Genomic DNA, 19,450 nt, shown 5'->3' with positions numbered 1-19,450 from the left:
CATATTTCAACATTAAATAAGAAGACGCGGAATTTTACTCATAAATCACATTCGGTTAATGCGTTTTATGCCATTCATTCTCAGCCTCTTTCTATTTATGTATCTGAGAATTTTTTTTCAAGTTTTCAACGAAATGACAATTTATTAAAAGATAAATATTTATCTTTTATTGATACTATAAAAGTAATAAATGAAATAAATAAATATATTATAAAAATAGTGGACCAATAAAATTAAACGAAAGGGGTAGTATAGTAATTTCAACAATAAATAAGAAGACACCGAATTTTACTCATAAATCGCATACTCTAAATGCGTTTTATGCCTTTCATTCTAAGCCCTTTCTATTTAGGTATCTGAGAAGGATTTTTCATGTTTTCAACGACATGACAGTTTCTTAAAAGATAAATGTTTATCTTTTCTTGATATTATAAAACTAATAAATAAATATATTATAAAATTGTAGACAAATAAAAATAAATGAAAGGGGTAATATAGTAATATCAACAATAAATAACAAGACACAAAATTTTACTCATAAATTGCGTTCACTGAATGAGTTTTATGCCTGTCATTCTCAGCGCTTTCTATTTAGGTATCTGAGAAGAGTTTTAAGAGTCTTCAATGAAATGACAGTATTTTAAAAGATGAAATATTTATCTGTAACTACTCGGAAAACTAGTAGGTGAAGTTAGAGTCTAACAAGTTTGTTTTTGAGTTTGATGTGGGGTTTTGAGTTGTAAATTGATGTCCCGAGCTTAGGTTGAGGGGTTTAAGGGTTAAACATCAAGGTACGACCCCCACAAGGACCAACCAAGGGTCCTTGAGAAGGACCCTAAAGCCTAACCCCAAGGCTGCCCCAAATTAGCAAAATCTGCCAAAAACCTATGACCTATAGATGGGACCTACGGGGCGTAGGTCTATCCACGCCACGTGGAAGTGGTTCGTAGGTCAAGATCCCAAATGGTGACCCTCAGACTCAAACAACGAACCTACAGGATGGGGCGTCACCCCACCTATGGTCAGTAGGTCTAGGGGGGGTAGGTCACCACCTGAAGCTGTCCAATTTCGGCTTAGTTAGGGCAATGTGGTAAATTCCTAATTAATTAGTAAGGGGTTGGGGATAGTTATTATTGATTTATTAGACTTATTTAAGGGTTTTTAAAGTATTAAAACACCCTTTACAATTCATTATTCCCAAAATACAAAATAGAAACCTCATCTCCTCAAAATAAGTCTCTCTCTAGAAACCACCATTGGAGAAGAAGGAGTCAAGGTTTGAAGCTCAAGATTTCATCTTCCTCACTCAATTTTTGTGTAGTTTCTTCCATAAAGGTATGGTAGTCTTCATCCTTGATTAAGTTTCATTCAAAGAGCCTTTTCAAAAGATGATTTCAAGTTTCCAAATGTCATGCCCCAAGCCTACACCCTGGGTGGGACTGGCACTCGAGAACCATTGCTGGGCCCAAGCGAACCCTTGGCCTGACTTACTTACTCAGTGGTAGACTTAGACATAAGAAAAAGAATCGAAATACAAGATAAGTCAACATGTCTCAAACTGAACTCATAATGTTTTAAAAATAAACATTTAACTTAGCCAAAATGGCTACTCAAATCTGAACATAAGCCAATAACAAAATGATGACGAATGAACTAACATCTGATCGACTATCTATGAAGCGTCTAAAACAACTGAAATGGATCTCGGGACAAACCCCACGACATCCTAATGAACTAATGAAATAACTGAAAGAATAAAAAGGAGTCCTCTGGAATGTAGGGAGGCTCACCAATTAACTTTGGAGTGCTCACTAGATCAATGATGTGCTGGATGCAGATCCTAGTTACCTGCTTCTGCATCATAATAAGATGCAGGCCAATTGGCATCAGTACATTGAATGTATGAGTATGCGAGTTGGAATGCTAAACATAACTTAAGCTTGAAAAGGATCTGAAAGAAACACTTACCTTGGCTTTACTCAACTCCTGAATGACTTAACTCAACTTACTGAACTCATTTCAATATAAAGTAGTTTAAAAACAAGTGCAACATAAAGAAAAGCTGTTTATAACATGATGTTAACTTTGTGTATTTAGAAATACAATGATAACTCTGTATGCATGCAAATATACAATATGAACTCTGTTTGTATGTAAAAATACAATTAAACTGATGTATATAAAAATACAAAATGTTGATGTGGGAGTTTCTCTAACCGACAACCATCACTTAAGAGTTGTAGTGATGATACAACGTTTCTTGGCCCCACACTGCCAGGGCCATCGTATACCTTACCGGGGATATAGGACATGAACTATTAAGTGGATCCACTAGTCTATGCTAAAAAACATAAAATGATTCATCTAAAAAGTATGACTCTTTTCTACCCATGATGGCTACATGGTTTATGGGGGCTATGGGTTCTCTGAATGGTCCCCCATATATGTGTTCAATACTACTCCCAAAGTACGGAACTAGCACTACTCCCAAAGTACGGAACTAGCTCTTTATGTTTAAAAACATATTTCTTTCTATGATTTGAGATAATTTCTCAAAAAATTAGCTCAAAGGCTATCTTGGAAATCAAAGTTTCCTTTCTTGCTTCATTTAGAAAGTGATTACTCTTTTCTGAAAACTGGCCCGAAGGCTCTTTGGAAATCGAGGTTTCCTTTCTTGTTTAAATGTGAAAAACATTTTAAACCCTTTGAGAATACATAGTCCCCTAATACTTTAGAAGAAATGAACTTCAATCTTTACTCTTTACTCAACTTGAACTTTAAGTCTTAAAACAAAGTTAAAAGCATTTGCAAAAGACTTATTGAAAAGACTCTAAGAACTTCCTAGACTTGGCTCTTGACTTTCCTTGAATTTGTATTTATTGATTCAAGGTTATGATTCATGTTTCTGGATGATTTCTAAATGTTTAAAAGTCATTTAGAGTAGTTAGAATCAATGGAAAGTGTTAGTAAAGTTTAGAAGGACTTAAATAGGCTAAATGACGAAAACAAGTAAAAAACGACGATTTGGGCGCATCCCGGGCATGCCGCGCCAGCCCCCAACTTATTGGGGATCATTTCTGGTGCACTGAAGGCACGCCGTGCCATCCCTCCTGGCGCTATAGGGGCACATCGCGCAACCTATTCCTCAGGCAAATTTCTGACGAACTTTTGATCTCGTTTTCTAATCCTAAATCGTTTTAATCTGATTCTTTTTCCCAAATTCACTTTAGATTCATGTACCCAAATCATATACAAAAAATCTAACCCAAACAACTCAAGGAAACAACACTTAATCATCAAGAAACTCCTTAATCCCAACTCATATTCAAGAACAAAATCAATTCAAGAACAACTGTCAAGAACATTTCCTTATTCCAATAGCCCAACTTCCTAAGGGCATAATTCACTTATACAAACTCGAAATCATGCAAACTTATCGGCGTTGGAAAGATCATTCCAAGAAATTTCCTACCATATCTGGAAGTGCTCCTAACTCATCCTGAGCTAGAAGTTAGGGCCGTTTGAAGTTGACCAAAAACTCACTTTTCCTAACTTAAACAAATTGCCAGATTTTCATTCTTTCCAAAAATGACTATTTCAAATTTTTAGCTTCTTCCTAGCTATTTCAAATTGCGAGATGTTACACCAAAATCCCCCTAAAACCTAGGGTTTTCATTCCAAGCATGGGTTCAATTCCAAAACGTTTTCAAAAGTTTATATGTGATAAATCATGAATGAATTTCTGAATTATGGTGAATTATGGTGAATTTCTCCTATGAACCCATTTTACCCCAAAGTACTAAATTGTGAATTGTGATTTGAATTGAATGATTAAGGATATATGTTGAATTGTTTGTGTCTATATGGAATCAGCTATTGAAGCATGATATTCCCCTTAACTAATGTAGTATTCTATATGTTTGGGTTGAGATTGATTCATAGCTATGGAGCGCAATTTCATGAAGGATTTATGTATGATCATGATGTGAAGTATATGTGTGTGATCCTAATGAAAGTGTTATGATCATGTTTAGAATGCAATTGTGTTTTGATTGAAAGCTTATCCTCAATTAACACATATGAATGATGATGATAGAATGTGAAGTGTTTCTTCAATTTAATGTTGTATCTTGATAAATGAAGTATTCTAATGATGTAACGTAGATCGATAGTCTAATGGCACCCTTCCATGCATGTTAATAATGAACCTTGGGATCGGTAGGCTTATGGCACCCTTCCATAAATGATATTAATGACCTTTGGGGTCGGTAGGCTTATGACACCCTTCCATGAATGTTAATAATGAACTTTGAATTGGTAGGCTTATGGCACCCTTTCGTGAGGATTCAATGTTCTTTCCTAATAATGTACCTTGAATTGGTAGGCTTATGGTGCCCTTTCATGTGTCAACTAATGTACCTTGAATCGGTAGGCTTATGTCGCCCTTTCATGTGTTAATCAATGTACTTTGGGTCGGTAGGCCAATGACACCCTCTCATGTGTGATAATGTTAAAGTAATGAAATACTTTATGGGAATAGAGGCTAAGCACCGAGTGGATTTGGTAAGATGGAAGCTCTCCCCACATTTAGGCCGGGTTTCCATGAACATCTTTCTTATCCCATAACTATATGCCCACATAGGATATTAGCTAGTGGATCCACCTAAGCTAAAATGTTACCGGTCCTACCTTAGGCAAGTAGACCAACCCTTACAATGTGGGATAGTATATCAGATTCCATGTCTAGCTCTCATGGTCTATGTCGGTTAATGCTTATTCCCATCATGTGAGATACGTGTTATGGTTACTTGAGAAGTTCTATAAAGTGTTAGTGGTAGTATGGGATGCCATCCATGCATTATATGAGTAGGCTTTGAGAGGGCCATGGTGTGATTATCCAATGTCTCAAGGTCTAATGAATGAATGTACTCTTAATGAAGCTAATGAGAAAGTTGACCTTAAATGCTTAATGTAATGATGCATGCTTTACTTGGAATGTATTATGAGTTACTTTCCTTGTCATGACTTATGAAATTTATGTGTTCCTGATGCATTTGTATTGACTAAAAATAAGTATGAGTAATGGTAAGTTCTTCTATGGTGGCCTCAAAGTGGTACTTAGTAGGGATAGTATTATGGGATTCTATTCTCACATTGCACAAGTATAGCTTAGGGTTGCTTGAGGTGAATGTTCTAATGTGATGAAATGACTTGTATGATGATTATGCTTGTATATTATGCCTCTTATACTTATGTTCATGAAATTTCTCAAAATTGGCATTTAGCATGATTTTCAAATAAAATGTCCTTTTTTAGAATGGTTTTTGCATGGCTATCAGACTTAGTACATTAAGTGTGCTAACCCATATTCTTCTATTTTTCTACAAAGTGTAGGTTCCGGCAAGTGAGTTGATTCCTTCTAGTTGAAGCTTGGATTGAGTTCTTCCAAGGCTTGTGGTATGTCCTCATGGATTCGAGGACAAGTGCTTTTATTAATGTTTCATGTCTTTCATTGTACTAGTTACTTTTAGACTTTCTATTATAAAGGGCCGTGACCTTATTTTAAGACCTCGATTGTATTAGATGCCCATGTGAGACTATGTCTAGACTTCCGTTGTTTTAAATAAAGTTTCTAGATTGTTTGGAATTAAAGTTTTAAATTCTGCACTATTTCCTATGTTCTTATATGATGATGTACTATGAGGCTTGCATGAGACTTTTCAGAGTTTTGTACGCCGTGTCACGTCCGAGGTCTAGGCTCGGGTTGTGACAAACATGGTATCACATCACAAGATTTTGGGATGGTTGTTAGGATTGATGTCTCACAAGCCATGTCGAGTAGAGTCTTGTTAATGAGTTTGAATTGCGACACATTTATGAATGAGAGGCTATAAGACGTTAGGAAAGTTCACTTTTTTCATTACTCTTTAAGTCGTGCCTTAGAGTTTTAACTCTATCAATGTCCTTTTCCTAACCCTCCTCTTCTGTTTATAGGATATGAATACAAGAAGAGCGAACGCAAGAAGGATGGAAGAGGAGAATGTCAATGAGGAAGTTTCTCCTGAAGGTCCTTAAGGTAACGAAGTTCCTCAAGGCAACCAAGTTCCTATTGATCCTCCGACTATGATAAATGAGGAAGTTAAGTCGATTTTTTTTATGATGGTTCAAGCTGTAACTACTCAAGCCCAAGCCACTAGGGGTGTTGAGCCTCATGTGAACCCTATTGTGAGCACTATGGCTTCTAGGTTGAGGGACTTTGTGAGGATGAATCCTCTGGTGTTTTTAGGTTCTAAGGTGGAAGAGGAGCCCCAAGAATTTTTGGATGAGGTGTATAAGGTAGTTAATGCTATGGGGGTGACTTCTATAGAAAAAGTGGAACTTGCCGCTTATCAATTGAAGGATGTTGGCAAAGTTTGGTTCACCCAACGGAAGAGTAATAGGCTGGTAGAAGCGAGGACTTTAGATTGGGAAGTGTTCAAGCAATCATTCCTTGATATGTTCTTTCCCTGTGAAAAGAGGGAAGCTAAGGTGGAGGAGTTTATCAATCTTAGGCAAGGTAACATGAATGTTCAAGAGTATTCTTTAAAATTTACCCTTTTGTCTAAGTATGCTCCATCTTTGGTGTCTAACCCAAAGGATGAGATGAGTAGGTATGTGACGGGTGTGTCCGACCTAGTTAAGGAAGAGTGTCGTAAGACAATGCTCCATGATGACATGAACATTTCTAGGCTCATGGTATATGCTCAATCGATTGAGGAGTCTAAACTTAAGAGGAAAAATAGGGAGATGAAGAGAGTTAGATCCGATGAGCAAGGTCAACCAAGGTTCAAAAAGAGGGCTCCTAACCAAGATTCTTCAAGCACTCCTAGGGTTAACCAAGAGAAAGGTGATGGGTCGCCATTTCCTAAACCTACTTGCACCAATCGTGGAAAGAAACACTTGGGAATTGCCTAGCCGGTACAAATGGGTGCTATGGTTGTGGAAAGAGTGATCATAAAGTGAAAGATTTCCCTACACTTTTGGTAAAAAGAAGAGGTGACAAGAAAGCTCTTAATGATGGTACAGTTCCTATTCCTCCAAATTATGGTCGTTTCTATGCACTTCGATCTAAAGAGGACAAAGGATCCCTTCCAAATAAAGGCACATGTATGTGATAGTTTCTTTTAGTTGTGGTTGTTTTATTGAGGTTCCTATGTTATTTTCATGATAACTTTAGTATGGGTTTACTCTCAAGGGGGAGATGGTATGTGGAGTAGTAATTTTTTTGAGAGTTCCGATATTCTTATCTCTTTCCTTCTATTCCTATTCAAGCTTAAGACCAAGAATTCCTTTTTGGCTTATTTCATGTTTTGGAGTCATGTGTGATTATGTGTTTCCATGATCTCCTTATGATATGCATGTTCTTGATGAATTCATGTTTAAATGAGAAAATAAGTTTTTATGAATTATGTTCCTCATGTTGATGTGCATTTAGTATGAGTTGCCTATATGCTTTATGAGGTGAATTGTTGAACATGCCTAAATATGTTTTTAAGAGTAATTGCATAATGTGCTTAATAATGTTATGATGATCATGATTTGAGTTGGATAAGGTAATTCCTCCAATGAAATGAGAAATGTTGAAGTTTTCATGCATAAAGATGTAGTTCTTACTTTCTTGTGATTGCATGGAGTATGTTTGAGATGGAGTTGATGTTTCCTCCTAGTTTTGTGCATTGTTTATGATGTTTCATGCATGATGGGCTACTAATCTTGAGTATTTAATTCCTTAAAGTGTTTAAAGTGTCATTCGAGGACGATTGTTCCTAAGGGGGATAATGTAATGACTCGGAAAACCAGTAGGTGAAACTAGAGTCTAACAAGTTTGTTTTTGAGTTTGATATAGGGTTTTAAGTTGTAAAATGATGTCCCGAGCTTAGGTTGAGGGGTTTAGGGGTTAAACGTCAGGGTACGACCTACCCCAAGGACCCTAAAGCCTAACCCCAAGGCTCTCCCAACTTAGCAAAATCTACCAAAAACCTATGACCTATGGATGGGACCTTCGGGGAGTAGGTCCATCCACACCACATGGAAGTGGTCCGTAGGTCAAGTCCCCAAATGGTGACCCTCAGAACCAAACCATGGACCTGCAGGACGGGGCGTCACCCCACCTACGATCCATAGGTCTACGGGGGTAGGTCACCACCTGAACCTGTCCAATTTCGGGCTAGTTAGGGGCAATGTGGTAAATTTCTAATTAATTAGTTTGGGGTTGGGGACGGTTATTATTGATTTATTCGAATTATTTAAGGGTTTTTAAAGTATTAAAACACCCTTTGCAATTCATTATTCCCAAAAAACAAATATAAACCTCCTCTCCTCAAAATAATTCTCTCTCTCGAAACCACCATTGAAGAAGAAGAAGTCAAGGTTTGGAGCTCAAGATTTCATCTTCCTCGCTCAATTTTTGTGGAGTTTCTTCCATAAATGTATGGTAGTCTTTATCATTGATTAAGTTTCATTCAAGGATCCCTTTCAAAAGATGATTTCAAATTTCCAAAATCCCCCAAAAACCTAGGGTTTTCAATCCAAGCATGGGTTCAATTCCAAAACGTTTTCAAATTTTTATATGTGATGAATTATGAATGAATTACTGAATTAATGATGAATTATGGTGAATTTCTCCTATGAACCCATGTTACCCCCAAAGTACTAAATTGTGAATTGTGATTTGGGTTGAATGATTAAGGATGCATGTTGAATTGTTTGTGTCTATATGGAATCGGCTATTGAAGCATGATATTCCCCTTATCTAATGTAGTAGACCAACCCTTACGATGTGGGATAGTATATCAGATTCCATGTCTAGCTCTCATGGTCTATGTCAGTTAATGCTTATTCCTATCATGTGAGATATGTGTTATGGTTACTTGAGAAGTTCTATAAAGTGTTGGTGGTAGTATGGGATGCCATCCATCCATACTAGTTACTTTTAGACTTTCAATTGTAAAGGGCCATGACCCTTATTTAAGACCTTGATTGTATTACATGGTCATGTGAGACTATGTCTAGACTTCCGTTGCTTTAAATAAATTTTCTAGATTGTTTGGAAGTAAAGTTTTAAATTCCGCACTATTTCCTATGTTCTTATGTTATGATGTACTATGAGGCTTGAATGAGACTTTTCGGAGTCTTGTACGCCGTGTCACGTTCGGGGTGTAGGTTCGGATCGTGACATTATCTTTTCTTGATATTAGAAAAGTAATAAATGAAATAAACAAATATATTTGAAAAATAGTGGACAAATAAAATTAAACAGAAGGGTAATATAGTAATTTCAATAATAAATACGAAGACGCAGAATTTTACTCATCAATCGCATTCGGTGAATACGTTTTATGCCTTTTATTCTTAGCGCTTTCTATTTAGGTTTCTGAGAAAAGGGCTTTCAAATTTTCAACGACATGCCGGTTTCTTAAAAGATAAATATTTATCTTTTCTTGATATTATAAAAGTAATAAATGAAATAAATTAATATATTATAAAAATAGTGGACAAATAAAATTAAATGGAAGGGGTAATATTGTGTTTTCAACAATAAATAAGAAGACACATAATTTTACTCATAAATCGCATTTGCTGAATGCCTTTTATGCCTTTCATTCTCATCGATTTCTATTTAGGTATCTGAGAAGGGTTTTTCAAGTTTATAAAAGATGAAATAGTTATCTTTTCTTGATATTAAAAAAGTAATAAATGAAATAAATAAATATATTTGAAAAATAATGGACAAATAATATTAAACGGAAGGGGTAATAAAATAATTTCAACAATAAATAAGAAGACGCAAAATTTTACTCATAAATCGTATTTGGTAAATGCGTTTTAGGCCTTTCATTCTCAGCCTCTTTCTATTTAGGTATCTGAGAAAGGTTTTTCAAGTTTTCAACGAAATGACAGTTTATTAAACATAAAGGGTAATATAGTAATTTCATTAATAAATAAGAAGACACAAAATTTTACTTGTGAAGATGAAATTGTTTAATTTTTAAAAAATAGAGAAACGATGGGTTTTAAGAGTCGCCACTTAATTTTTAAAGAAAAATCGAGAAAACTATTTTTTTCAAAGATTAAAACAGAAATCTAATGAAAATATTAAGGGGGTTTGGGGTTCATATTAGCATTTCGAGAAGGGTTTAAAGGCACCCGAAATACCCGCTAACATGTAGTTATTCGGTAATTAACTATTTGGCTAAACAATTTTAAGAAAATACACATACTTGAAAAAATAAAGAAAGTAAACAACTTTGGAACTCATATTTCTTAGGGGAAAGGAAATAAGGATGCTATTTAATTAGAAAATACTAGATTTTAACAGTTATGGTTGATTCATCTTTTGGGGAATTGAATTAAGGAAAAACCTTAGAATCAACTAGCAAATAAGCAAATAATAACAATTAAATAAACATGAAAACATAGGCAATAAAGGGAAAGAGATATGGGACCCAAATTTGGTTTTATGTCCGTCTGGGCCAGTACTTGGGCCTAATTTCATTTTTGGGCCTTTGGCCCACTTTCCTTGTCCTAATCTGATCATAGGAAGCTGACTTTTTCCATTGGGCTTTAGGCCCAAATCTTCACCTGTCCTAGACTAACAAGTAATAATAATAAGACAAAGGGGCTTAGGCCCAAAATAATAAAATATAAAAAAACTTAATTTAGAGGCCTTTGGGCCCATTTCTTGATTTTCGTATACACTAGGTGTATACAATCCCAGATCAGCTCCAATTCATGTTCGTCGAATTCATGAAATTTATTCCTCACTTTCGAAGGTTGGCTGACTCGATAAAAGAATTTTGGGGCCTCCGTGGCCCCCTTTTGAAATGCAAAAATAGAGTCCGTGGGGACTTGGGCAAATTTCACCTGCATAAACAAAAGACAAAAGAGTTAATATGCTGTCCAACTTGATATAAATAAAGGAAAACTAACTCGTTGTAAAATATCTAACTCAAAAGGTATAAATTAACATATAATGCTACTAAAGGGAATCATACTAAAACATATTGGAAATCAACTATTTTAAAGCAATGATTCAAAGGGTCTGATGGTCACTCAAACTAATGAATTAAATTATTAACTAACAATATGCATATGAAAAGGCAGAATGGAGATATTCATTATCATGCATCCAATTAATTAGAGGATGAGGAGATAACATGCAACTATACTGACTCATGTCACAAAACAGAAGTTGGACAAAAACCAATTATTAAGAATCTACAGATTATTGAATTAAGCATGTAAACTAAATACAAAGCATTAAATAATTAATGACAAAGAGGAATCTTTAAACAACTATGAAAAAAAAAAGATAGTTCGGGCAATCTAATTTTGAAGTAACAACCATATCATTTAAGTGAAAGCCTCACCTATATTTAGAAAAATCCCACCGATAGGAATGCATACTACAAATACACATATCAAAACTTATAAACAGGGGAAAACTCTGAATACTTAAAAGAGAAAAGAAATGTGAGCAAGCCAACATGATGAGAAGATTAGAAAATAGAAATAAGCATTGACTTTGAAAGCAAAGCAAGGATTGAATCGAATTACAGTCTGGACTGTAACAAAACTTCGCATCTTATGAGTTTTTAACTACGAATGCTGAACATTTTTGACTAAATATTTTTAAGTAGATAGAAATATGAACTCGAGTGTAACATATATTTCTAATAGTAGAACAATCATGGGACTAAAATAACGAAGAAACAGGCTAACATATCAACGAGCCATGGATGAAACAACATACACGTTTCATATTAACTAGTTTAAAGATCTACTCCTATTTTGAAACACAAATGACATTAACAGACCAAAAGTTGGGTTAAAATAACAACCACGAAAGTTATTTCAGTCATCCTAGCCAACATCAAGCCAAACGAGTAACCAAACCATAAATACAAAGTAAATAAATGCAAAAATCAAAAGAAACTAGAATTCTCGATTCAAAGAGTTCTTAAGCTTAGATTTACACGAAAGATGAGCTCTATATCTCAAACTAAAAACATATCAACATCAAACAAGACGACTAAACCTTAAACATTAATACTAGACCAAACGAAAGAACAGATGCATTGTAGAAAAGGGAAGAAGGGAATCAAGAGAAAGAAACTCTCATTTTACAAACAGAAGCAGACTAAAACGAGTTGGAATCGAAAGGAATTTTACCTTTTTTGGGGCAGCAAATGGGGAAGCATGAGCTAATGATGCCGAGCTTCTACCACCACAAGCGTAAACCTAAAAAATTCTGATAAAACAAGCAAGCGGATGAAAACTAAACAGGTCAAAAATGGTCCTCTTTGCTAATTCGATTATATCTCTTATATATCTATTTCTCTCTGTATCCTTATCACTAGAAAAATCCCACCACTAACAATGAGGAAAAAGGGGGGGGGGGATTTATAGAAGAATTCTAGGGTTCAGAATTGGGGAGAAGAGGGTTGGAAACTTCAAATTCAAGGCCCACAAATTTTGAATTCAAAATCCAAATTCTATAAAAAAAAAAGAATATTCCCAATGATTCTCACAAATTCAAACGAATTGGAGTGAGGTGGAGGTCTAGGATCGATCGATTATGCTTGGCGTGATTCGTGGCATGATCTTACGCTGCAAGGACGATTCCATGACTGGAAAAGGTTGGAACAGTACTAGGCATACTGTTTGTTGAGGGAAAGGAAGAAGCCGACGAAAATAAAGTTGTGTACTGCCTATACGCGTAAGATGTACTGTTGATGCCGTGAATCGCTTTCTGTCTGCTTGTGAACGTTAGAGGAAATATTGTTATTGCTTCCGTCTGCTGGCTGTGAAGTTGTCGTGTATTTTGATGTTGCGCTGCTTGGGCTCGCTGGATTTGGGTTACCTTTAGGCTGGGTTTCGCGAGTTGTATCGCATTTGGACTAGTGGGCTGCTGCTCGTGATTGGGTTTCTGGGTTTCGATTTCACTGGGTCGCGAAGCTGTTGGCATGAAGAAGAAGACCATAACGTATAGGGGTCGTTACTGGGTATTGCTGTTGTGATGTTGAGCTGGGTCTTTTGGTATTGAGGTATTAGGCCGGTCTTGTGAAAAGGAAATGGGAGTAGGCTGGTTCTGGGTCACTTTGGTGTTGCTGATTGAAAAAAATGAGGCAACAAATGGGTTAGATTTGTAATAGGAAAGTCCACTTGAATTGCAATTATGACCAATGGGAATTAAAAAGTTAGCCAAATTGAGTTTGATTTAGAGAATTTTACTAAAATTTTTATACAAGACGAATTAATATTAATTAATTAACGAGCTTCTTAATCTTAACGAAATAAAATAATTAACTTAATTAGAAACTAATTATTTCAAAAAATATAAACTACTACATAACTAAACTAATTAACCAAATATTTTAGTAAAACTAAAATCTTTTGAGAAATTTTTTGAATATTCATAAAATGTACTAATTATATACATAATTATATAAAACATATATATTATTTAAAAATCATAAAAATGACAAACTATTTAAAACAACTTGCAAACTATTTTGAATTTTATAAAGTCAATTATTTCAAATCGTTTTGAAATTTAATAAGCTCAATGGTTAATTTATATTGTGGAGGTCCAAAATTAGGTGTCAACAAATGTCCCTCGTTTGACTTGGATTGATGAAAGAAATTCTAGGAAAGTGAAATTGACGAATTCAATTTTGATCGACCACATCTTTATCCTACATATCTCAAGTTATATGAGAATTCATGCCACTTGTAGTTCGACACGCTTGAATGATGCACGATTTTGAAAGAACTCAAAAGTCATCCCGATATCGAATTATGAAGAGACCGAAACACTTGGGAATAAGACTTAAGAGTGAATGTTGGAATGCAATCGAGTTTTCAACACTGATCCCGCCTACATATCCTTCAACTTAGGGAATCGGACTAATTGTAGTTTGACTCGATAGGTTGAAAGGAAAACTTAGTATGCTAGGATATCCTTTGGTTTTGGAGGAGTGACAAAGGTCGAGTATGAAAAAGAGGCTTGCAACCTCTTAGCCATGAATGCGGAGCTCTTCACATCCATAAGTAAGAACTTACACGGACATAGTTTTCGAAGATCTTGGTGTATTGTCACTCAGATTAGAAGGTTACTCCCGGTGAAAAATAAAAATTTTCCCGATGCAAAACTGAAACCAATAAACCTAAAGGAAAACCCACACGCCTTTTGATAGGGGTGTGGTTTGATTGTGGTGGAAGTCGCTCCTCTGCTCGCGTCCTAAGAATTTGGCACTCCTCTTTGGACTATGTCTCAGTTCGCTGCTAAGAAAAAGTTTCACATTGTGTTGCATCCTAGTTGCTGTCGTCCACACCTGTGGTTTGATTTGAGAATTCATCCTGTAGGATGCTCTCGACAAAGACTGAGATAAAACTCATTAGTATAAGAATGTAATTCAAATGGAGAGATAGCGTCTTTTACTATGTTGACACTTAGTCTCTCTCCTTGAACATTTAACGTCAGTTTCTTCAGCTTGACGTTAGGCCAATAAAACTTGTATTTCATATTTGCTATATAATTCTTCAAATGTACTCTTCCTTCGATATCGAAGTAATAGTATATAGACTGATGTAATATGTTGATGGTTCTCTTGATGATGTTCTTGCAAATAAAAATAATGATGATGATTCTTCATTGGTAAGATGACGATAATCCATTGGTTGGATGATGCCGATCCATTGGTAGGATAATGCTGCTACATGATAGGATGATGATGTTGATGCTCCATTGGTAGGATAATGATTCTTCATTGATAGGATGACGATAATAATAGGATGATGATATTGATGCTTCATTGATAGGATAATAATTCTTCATTGATAGGATAACGATAATGATAGGATGATGATGTTGCTCCATCAATATGATGATGATGATGCTCCATTGATAGGATGATGATATTGATGCTCTATTAGTAGGATAGCGATGCTTCATTGATAGGATGACGATAATCCATTGGTAGAGTGGTGTTGATCCATCGATAGGATGACGATAATCCATTGGTAGAGTGATGTTGATCCATCGATAAGATGATTTTACTTCATCGATAGGATGATAATGCTCAATCGACAAAATGATGATTGACAATGATCTATTTATAGGATAATACTGATGAAGATCCATTGGTAGGATAATGATAATAAAGATCCATCGGTAGGATACTGATGATGATGATGATGAAGATCCGTCGGTAGGATAATATTGATCCATTGATAGGATAATGTTGATGATGTCCCATCGATAAAATGATGATGATGATGATGATGATGATGATGATGATGAAGATCTGCAGGTAGGGTAATGATATTCCATTGATAAAATAACGATGATGTCCCTCTGGGTGATGATATTATCTCATTTGATAATACTCTAGGAATGTCCATCCAGGTGGTAGAGACGATGTCCCTCTGGGTAGTTCACATTACCGCGTTTGATATCAATGAAATTCATGAATATTCTTCAAACGTTCTTAATGCTAAAAAATGTAATCTTGTGTTATCGAAGATGCTTGTATATGTTGAGAGTGATGCTTTCACTTGTTCCCATTTTGAACAGTTTGTTTTCATTGTGACTTATGATTTGCTGGAGATTTAAACGAGGTATTGTTGCTCGTATTCCAAACTCTTTCTTTTTCTTCTAAAAAACTTTAATGTCTTTCCTGCATCCACCGAAAAGTTGTCAATTTGGGGAGCTCCTCGCCCTTTTGACTTCTCCATATTCGTTGAATGGAGAAATATAATGAACTTGAGGCAATCTTATAGACCTGCATCCACAGAAAAATTGTTAGTTTTTAAAACAAACTGTATTGTGTTGACTTCTTCAATCGCTTCCTTGTCTTGCTATTTTCAGTTGATCACTCTGATCTCTTGCTTCTCGATAGACAAGACAAAACATTTTATGCAAAAATATTTGAAACATATTGACAAAATCTTGTAGAAAAAGGTTTTCAAAAAGCTGTAATTGAAAAAGGTTACTGCCAAGTGTCATGTCGCGTCATGCTTGAATGAACGTCCTTGGTTCGAAACTTTGGTGTGTCTGATAGCTTGTTCTGGAGAATTCAAAAATACTTATGGCTTGGGAAATTTTTGACGTGGTTCTCTTGAAATCTACTATAATTGGGAAGTTTTCTAGTTGACTTTGAAATCCAACAGTACGGGAGATTGTTGAAGTTGACTATGAACTATAACGATGCCAAAGATAATTTGAAGTTAGTTTTAAACTTCTAATCATGCTCGAAATATTCAAAATTGACTACAAACTTCTAGTGATGCTTGAAGAAATTTTTGAGGCCATCCTAAAAATTTCTATCCAGTTAGATATCTTGGAGTATCTCGAACTGTTGCTATATAACTTGTAGAGTTTTTGAGACCCTCTCAAAAATTTTGTCAAAGTTGCAACTCTCAATGTATCTTCAGTCTCGACTTATTGGAGAGATCCCCTTCTCTAGAATTTTGAGTCCCTCCCAAAAATTCTATCCCAATTTCTATTGTAAAGAAAAAGAGAAATGTTACGAGAGATATGACCGAGCCGTTGTGGCGCCCACGTATCCCGCTGAGGCAGGAATCAGGTCAAACGTATTTTACCTCTAGAAGATCAACATAAATAGGAAAATTTAACTAAGGAAATGACCGAGGCTGATATAGGCCACCTACCTATCTCATTCTTTAGAATTTAGGTCGAACGTAGTTCAGATAAACAAAAAAAAACACATTAAAATGGATAAAAGGGTCACCGGGGCCTACATAGGCTGCCTTCGTATCTCACTCTTGAGAATTCAGGTCAGACGTAGTTCATTACAAAGGGATAAATTCTAAGCATAAACGATTACAAAAAAATAAAGGCAGCTACAAGGAAAAGATAGAAATAGAGTCTTAAAACATGTTATCTTTTGACAGTATTTAAGTATATTGATAACTTGTGAGACCCAATGTTCATGCTCAAACATGTAATGTCATCAAACAAATGTATCGATGTGTTCTCCAAGCAAACTGATGAATTCTCTTTCTTGCGTTTTTGTCAGATAGGCACCAATTTTGATTTCTTTGATGCGTTCATCATTTTCCTGATTCACTATTCTGATTTTTTCTAAATTCAGCTTATCGTGACTTTCGAACTGTCTGAACTCCTCAACCAGGTGTTTGGGTACAATGATCTTCTCATTGTCCTCAAATTCCTCCGCATATACCCCATTTTGTTCATTCAGCTTGTAACATGACATGATATTGACAGATTTAAAAATATTTTCATTGAAATCATAGACAGATACTGTTAGATAAATATAAAGCAAGTAAAGAAAATTTTCGCAATAAGGGTGGTATTCGTTTGAAATAAGAAAAAAAGAACTCCTGCCATGATAATAAATCATTTTGCCTTTTTCAAAATATTAGGAGGGAGATTAAAACATAGTGAGGCAAAAATAGAGTAAAGGATGGGTCTCGAGCCTCATTTGAAACACCACCATTTTTTAGAAATAATATATAAAATTGTCTATGTCTACCAAGATGAGCGAGGAATCAAGAGCAGAGTGGATGCCCAGTTAGGCATTTGCTCCTTTGGCTCACTGTCTAGTATGATTGGTGTCTCAATCATCTTTTCAATCACAATATAACCTTCTTTATCAAATTTTTGATTCCTGCCTTTATACCAACTTGCATTGGAAAAGACTGATATAAGTGAGACAATGATTTTGAAAAAGCTTGATCGATCTTCTACTTGTTATGATCCTCTTTCGTCACTAAATAAAAAGCTGGATAAGGTGTCATGATCACAAATTTGGATTTCTCTCTTTTGGTTAGAGTGACTACACCTTTCTCAAGCTTTCCATGGTTGTCTGAGATTATAACTTTCTCCACATTCAAATCTTCTTCAACTTCAACCATATTAATAGTCACCCCTCTATGATTCGACATGGGGTTACTAGTGACATTAGGAGTGGCAGTCTGAAGAGTGTCGACTTTAAGATCTATCAAGTCTTGAATTTTATGCTTCAAGTTGATACAATCCCTAGTAATATGCCCAACACCTCCTGTATGGTAAGCACAGTGAAGATCGAGTCTATAAAGCTTGGAGTTAACATTGATATTTTTTGGATCAATTGTCTGTATCAGGCCAGCTGATTTCAATCTCTCAAAAAGTTGTGTTCGGCTCTCAACCAAAAGAGTAATGACTCTAAAGGGTTTCTTCTCAAGATTTGGGCGAGGAAGATAGTAATTATTTCTTGGATGTGAATGTACTTGACGGTAGTTTAGAGGATTTGGTGAGTTGGTGCTTGCATTTGGAAATTTGGGTATTGTGGAGCTCGGTAGCTAGAAGGAGTGTTTTAGTAGTGCGGAGGTGGAGTTTGGAAATTAGGAGGTAGAATTTGGTAACTCGGTGGTGGAGTTTGATAACCAAATTGGGTATAACAAACTGGATATGAATTTTGTGGAGCTCGAGGATAACCTTTGTAAGGTGAAGATTTTCTGAAGTGTCCTTTTCCATAAGATGCGCAGGAAATAAAAGACACATCATCTCTCTTCTTTTTCAGCAATCCTGAAGATTTGGTTGGGGCGCCAACACGAGAAATCTTTCCAGTTTTAATCCCATCTTCGATATCCTCACCTACCTTGATTATCTCCGCAAATTTTGCTCCAATGAGCAACATTATCTTGTCATAATACTCTGGCTCTTGAATGCATATGAATAGTTCAATGATCTCATTCTCAGTCATAGGAGGTTGAACCCGGGCGACCTATTTCCTCCACTTATACGCATATTCATGATAACTTTCAATAGATTTCCGCTTAATTCTCTCCAAAGAATAACAATCAGGAATGATCTCCACATTATAGGCAAACCGTTCGACGAAATCCTTACCTAGTGCATTCCAGCTAGACCATTGCTTTATCTCATGAGAGGTAAACCATTTCAGCGCTTCTCCACTTAAACTTCAGCTAAAGAGCCACGTTAACAAGGCTTCATTCCTGCCAACTCCTACGAGTTGATCACAATAAGCTCTCAAATGAGCTAACGAATTTTTGGTTCCTCCAAAAGTGTTGAACTTCGGCACTTTAAAACCTTCCGGGAGGTCTAGATTCGGATGGATGCACAAATCCTCATAACTCAACCCATCGACTTCAGGAATACACTGCAGCTCCTTCAAGGCTTTCCTGATCTCTTCTTTCATATTCAGCTTGACTGCCTCTTCCTTTAACATCCACTCTCTCTCATGTTCCTTATAGTGATGAAGCTCGGAATAGTTAGCATAGGGCTCATTTGGGATTGGGATTTGGCAGGTGGTTTTTTGAGGTAGAGATGGAGCAATTGAGGGACTTTGGGCATTTTGAGGGGCTTGGTAGTTTTGAGGGAAAGTCTGGGGGTTGGTATGCTGATTTTGGTGATGGAGGGAGG

General features: G+C 35.9%; 1 protein-coding gene across 1 annotated transcript; it reads left to right on the top strand.

Moving 5' to 3' along the window:
• The first annotated feature begins 6,159 nt into the window (after positions 1-6,159).
• On the top strand, positions 6,160-6,954 carry LOC125873590 (uncharacterized). The gene is made up of 2 exons (XM_049554491.1): positions 6,160-6,575; positions 6,729-6,954. Exons 1-2 carry the CDS (start codon positions 6,160-6,162, stop codon positions 6,952-6,954), a joined length of 642 nt encoding a protein of 213 aa, XP_049410448.1.
• Positions 6,955-19,450: the final 12,496 nt, after the last annotated feature.

Source organism: Solanum stenotomum, chromosome 8 (genome assembly GCF_019186545.1).
Source record: "Solanum stenotomum isolate F172 chromosome 8, ASM1918654v1, whole genome shotgun sequence".
NCBI classification, from domain to species: Eukaryota; Viridiplantae; Streptophyta; class Magnoliopsida; order Solanales; family Solanaceae; genus Solanum; species Solanum stenotomum.
Note: the sequence above shows the minus strand (reverse complement) of the source record. Positions and strands in the feature narration are given on the sequence as shown.